The sequence below is a fragment of the Oratosquilla oratoria genome, chromosome 19, assembly GCF_046742065.1.
Source record: "Oratosquilla oratoria isolate Oo_2021 chromosome 19, ASM4674206v1, whole genome shotgun sequence".
Taxonomy (NCBI): domain Eukaryota; kingdom Metazoa; phylum Arthropoda; class Malacostraca; order Stomatopoda; family Squillidae; genus Oratosquilla; species Oratosquilla oratoria.
The window spans coordinates 27,097,440-27,102,143 of record NC_134795.1 but is presented as its reverse complement, the minus strand read 5'-3'; the positions used below and the strand labels follow the sequence as shown (position 1 = coordinate 27,102,143).

General features: G+C 45.5%; 1 protein-coding gene across 1 annotated transcript in view; it reads left to right on the top strand.

Moving 5' to 3' along the window:
• Positions 1–735: 735 nt before the first annotated feature.
• The window catches only part of LOC143035573 (uncharacterized), a 208,795-nt gene continuing 204,826 nt past the window's right edge, over positions 736–4,704 (top strand). Inside the window, exons 1-2 of the mRNA XM_076202440.1 lie at positions 736–941; positions 3,228–3,397. Coding sequence (XP_076058555.1) covers positions 736–941; positions 3,228–3,397 — 376 coding nt within the window. The remainder of the gene's footprint in view (positions 942–3,227; positions 3,398–4,704) is intronic.

Below are 4,704 nucleotides of genomic sequence, written 5' to 3'. Positions count from 1 at the left end.
ATGATTCATGAAGAAGACTAAAGTGTCACTCCTTTTTTTTTTCGCGGGGAGGGGGTGGGGCGCAGAGCCTGCCAAGTTTGTCAGCTGCGCGCCTCCAGAACGTCTCTTGTTTATCGGTCATTAGGCTTCCCGGGATGAGAAGAAAGAAGCGAGAGGAAGGGAAGGATGCTGGAGGTAGTTCTTTTGCTTTAGTGTACTTGTGTTTCGGTTTAGGAACATGGTCTTTATGCGGGTCAGTGAAACCCACGGTCCTTCTTCAATTGAAATGCATGCACCCACACCCAACCACACGCACACACACACACACACACACACACACACACACACACACACACACACACACACACACACACACACACACACACACACACACACACACACATATATATATATATATATATATATATATATGTTGCTGTAACTAGCAAATTATCATATATATATATATATATATACACACAAGATCTGTTAAAAAAAAATACGCGGACTGTTTGAATTGCGCGGCTTCAGTTGGTTCCAGGGGAATCCGCTTGGTGTCGCTAGGTTTGAACAGATCATCTGATTACGACGCCATTTCCCGATTGTAGATATCTTTATTTGTGTATTAGCAACGCGGTTTTTAGTGAGGTGCGATTTTTCTGTTTGGCGGATTTCAGAATGAATGACGTGAAGGAGCAACGGCTTGCTGTGAAATTTTGTGTTAAAATTGGAAAATCTGTGACTGAAACTTTTGCAATGCCTAACACGGCTTACGGTGATGTTGCAATAAAGCGTATGGCATGTTTCAAGTGGCATGAACGTTTTAAGGATGGTCGACAGTCCATTGAAGATGATGAACGTCTTGGACGTCCTTCCACGTCAACCGACGACCCACACGTCGACAAAATCAGCACCCTGGTGCGGGCAAATCGACGTCTGTCTGTCAGGGAGTTTGCTGAAGAGTGTGGGATATCAGTTGGATCTTGTTACGAGATTTTGACAAAAAGATTGAAGATGCACCGCGTTGCCTGATGACGGACGAACAAAAAGCCCATCGCGTCCAGGTTTGTTAGGAACTGCTTGATCGTTCAGAAGATGAAAACTTCTTGTCCAGGATCATAACAGGTGATGAATCGTGGGCTTATGGTTTTGACATTGAAACGAAGGTCCAATCGTCCCAGTGGATGAGTGAAACATTCCCCAGACCCAAAAAAGCTCGCCAATTTCGATCCAAGGTCAAGGTGATGCTGACAGTTTTCTTCGATGCTAAGGGTGTTGTTCACCACGAGTACGTCCCCGAAGGCTCCACAGTGAACCAGACTTACACTGAAGTTCTGAAACGTCTGAGGGACGCCATCCGTCGCAAAAGGCCAGAAATATGGAGGAGTGGCGACTGGTTTTTCCATCACGACAACGCTCCAGCCCATTCATCCCTCAGAACTCGTGAGTTTTTGGCCAAACACTCGATCACTGTTCTTCCCCACCCCCCTTACTCTCCTGACCTTGCTCCTTCCGATTTTTTCTTGTTCCCCAAACTCAAAAGACCCTTGAGAGGAAGAAGATTTGAGACGATTCCTGAGATTAAGGCAAATGCGACGAAGGTGCTGAAGGACATTACAAAAGAAGCGTACCAGGACTGTTTCAACAAGTGGACACACCGTTGGGATAAGTTCGCGCATTGGGGAGGAGAGTACTTTGAAGGGGACACAGACCTGTAACTTCTTATTAAAGTAAATTTTGTTTTATGACGTCAGTCCGCGTATTTTTTTAACAGACCTCATATATGTATATATATATATATATATATATATATATATATATATATATATATATATATATACAATAATAATCACGAAGAACCCACAGTCGGAATAAAAGGAAACTTTAGAAGAAAGTGTAACTTCTATATTTCGGCCAATAGCTATAGCCCTCTTCAGGAGGAGGGCTGTAGCTATTAGCCGTAATATAGAAGTTACACTTTCCTCTAAAGTTTCCCTTTTATTCCGACTATGGGTTCTTCGTGATTATAATTTATAAATGTGCTACAACATTTTGTCTAAGTGATATATGTATATATATGTATATATATGTATATTTATATATGTATATATATGTATATATATATATGTATGTATTGTTGGGACATTCTGACAGGTTGATGTAAGCGGAATAGGAAACACAGGAGTCTTAGTCTTGAGTTTATTCCTGACTAGTTTCGCAGGTATGCTTTTTCAAAGGAATATGTGTACAAACGGGCTGTGGGCATTATATACATGGGGTGGACCTCACCACCTCTCCGAGTTACCATAGTTGGTGACGAATGTGAACATCACATTGTGGCTAACGTAACAATGAAGAAATTTTTACAATTAAATATGATAACACTAATAACAAAGAAATTATTAATAGAGAATGTAACAATAGTAATGATAACAATATATGTATGTATATATATATATACATATATATATACATATATGTATATACACACATACACACGTATATATGTGTGTGTGTGTGTGTGTGTGTGTGTGTGTGTGCGTGTGCGTGTGTGTGTGTGTGTGTGTGTGTGTGTTTGTGTGTGTGTGTGCATGTATATGTGTGCTTGTGTGTGCGTTTCATGTATTTATAAGCGCCGAGAATGTGACACAGGGTCTGGACGGAAGGGACAAAGAGTTCGATGGTCCTCCACGTATTGACGCACTAAAGGAACTCGAATGGAGTAGAATGGAGTGGAATGGAGTGATATGGAGTTTTAGGGGAGTGGTTGCGAGCTGAGGTTCAGCTATGGATAGTCATGGATATTTGTTGATGGCTTGCAGGTGATTGTTAGTATGTTGTAACATGGACAAGTCAAGTGGTGGTTGTGGTGGTAGATGTAGAAGAAGAGGAGGAGTAGGTAGATGAGGAGGAGGAGGAGAAGGAGGAGGAAGAGGAAGGGGTGTGCTGGCTTATTATATATATCTTGCTTGTACTGCACAAGATGAATAAATATCATATAAACATACAGTCTTTCCTTCATAGATGAATACTCGTTTTCCCCCAAACCTTTTTTCAAATTAAAACCGACAACATATCCCTTCAAATAAGGACCCCCGATGGCGTAGAAATGTACCAGAATAAAGAACTAAATATCCTTGTGTCTTGGTCATTTGCTACCGCGAACGCCAGGACCTCTTCTCGCTGGCCACGTGGCAACCCCATTCCGTTTAACGAGAAGACGCTCAATCTCATATTTGCCCAAACAGCTCTCGGTTTTTGGACGCCCAGCTGCCACTAGCTGTTCGTAACTGTGGCTATTCGTTGACAGCTGGTGCACACGAGCCTTCTGTCCGGAATAAAAACAAAAGTAGTATCTTTGCACCCGAGAGGGTTTGGTGGCTTTCAAATGGAATACTGCACTATCGGAAGTCTTGCAGTAAGCTTGGAACGACTAAATGGAAGATCTCCTGACTCCAAGCGTACCGAAAGCACCCTCCCCTCCTCTTCCTCCCTCTTCCCCCACATCCTACAACATCTCCTCCCCTCCTCCCTCTCTCCTCTCTCTCTCCTCCCCCTTTCCTCCTCCTCTTCTCCCCATCGTCCCTTTCTCCTAACCTCCTCCCCCACTCCCCCAGTCCTTCCCCTCTTCCTCTCCTATCTCTTTCCTCCCCCTCTCCTCCTCCCCCTCTCCTCCCCTTTCTACCCCTCTCCTCTCCCTCCTCCCCCTCTCCTCCACCTCCCCCCTCTCCTTCCATTCTCCTCCCTTTTTCTCCCCTCTCCTCCCCTCTCCTCCCTTTCTTCCCCTTCTCCTCTTCCTCTCCTCCCCTCCTCCCCCTCCCCTCGTCTCTTCTCCCCCTCTCCTCCCGCTCCTCCTCTGCTCCTCCCCCTCCACTCCTCCCCCTTTACTTCTCCCCCTCTCCTCCCGCTACTCCCCCCCCACTCGAACACCTCTCTTTCCCCTTTCCTCTCTCCTACAACCCAAACACTCCCTTTCTCCCTATCGTCTTATCCCTCTTTCCTTTCTATTCCACTCCTCTCTTCTTCCTCTACCTTCTCTTCTCTTCCCTCCTTTCTTTCACCCCATTCTCCTCCACATTTTTTCTTTATCGTCTCCCATCTCTTTCTCTCCTTTCCCTTCTCTTTTTTCCTCTCTTCCCTCTTATTTTCTCTTATCCCCCCTTTCCCCTCCCTCTTATTTCCATTTTCCTCTTTCTTCCATCTCTCTCCTCTCCTTACTTCCTTCCTCCGTCCGTCTCCCCTTCCATTCCCATCCTAAGCCCGCCCGGCTTGCACAAGCCTTCCCATCTTTCTTTTGATGTCCCCTCCCTTTCCCTTCATCTCCCCTTCCTTACCCTCTCTTCTACTCCCTCCCCCTCCGTTCTCCTCTCCTCCCCTCCTCTCCTCTTTCGTCCCCCCCTCCTCTTTTTTTTTCTCTCTTACTCTCTCTCTCTCCCTCCCCTCCCCTCTCTTTCCCTCCCCTCTCCTTCCCTCTCCTTTCCCTCCCTTTTATCTTCTCCTTTCCTCCCCTCCCCCTTCCTCCCTTCTCCACCCTTCTCTTCCCCACTTCTCTTCCTCTCATCCCTTACGGTTATCTCCCCTCCCGTCCTGTCCCATTAGGACTTTATGCATATTGCTCATGCTTTGTCATTTCCCCCCCTTTTCCCCTCATTCTCCCCCTCTTTTTCCTCCTCGCAGGAAGAAAAATTTGTTTTTCGTTTCTGATAACTCACTAGCGCTTCTATG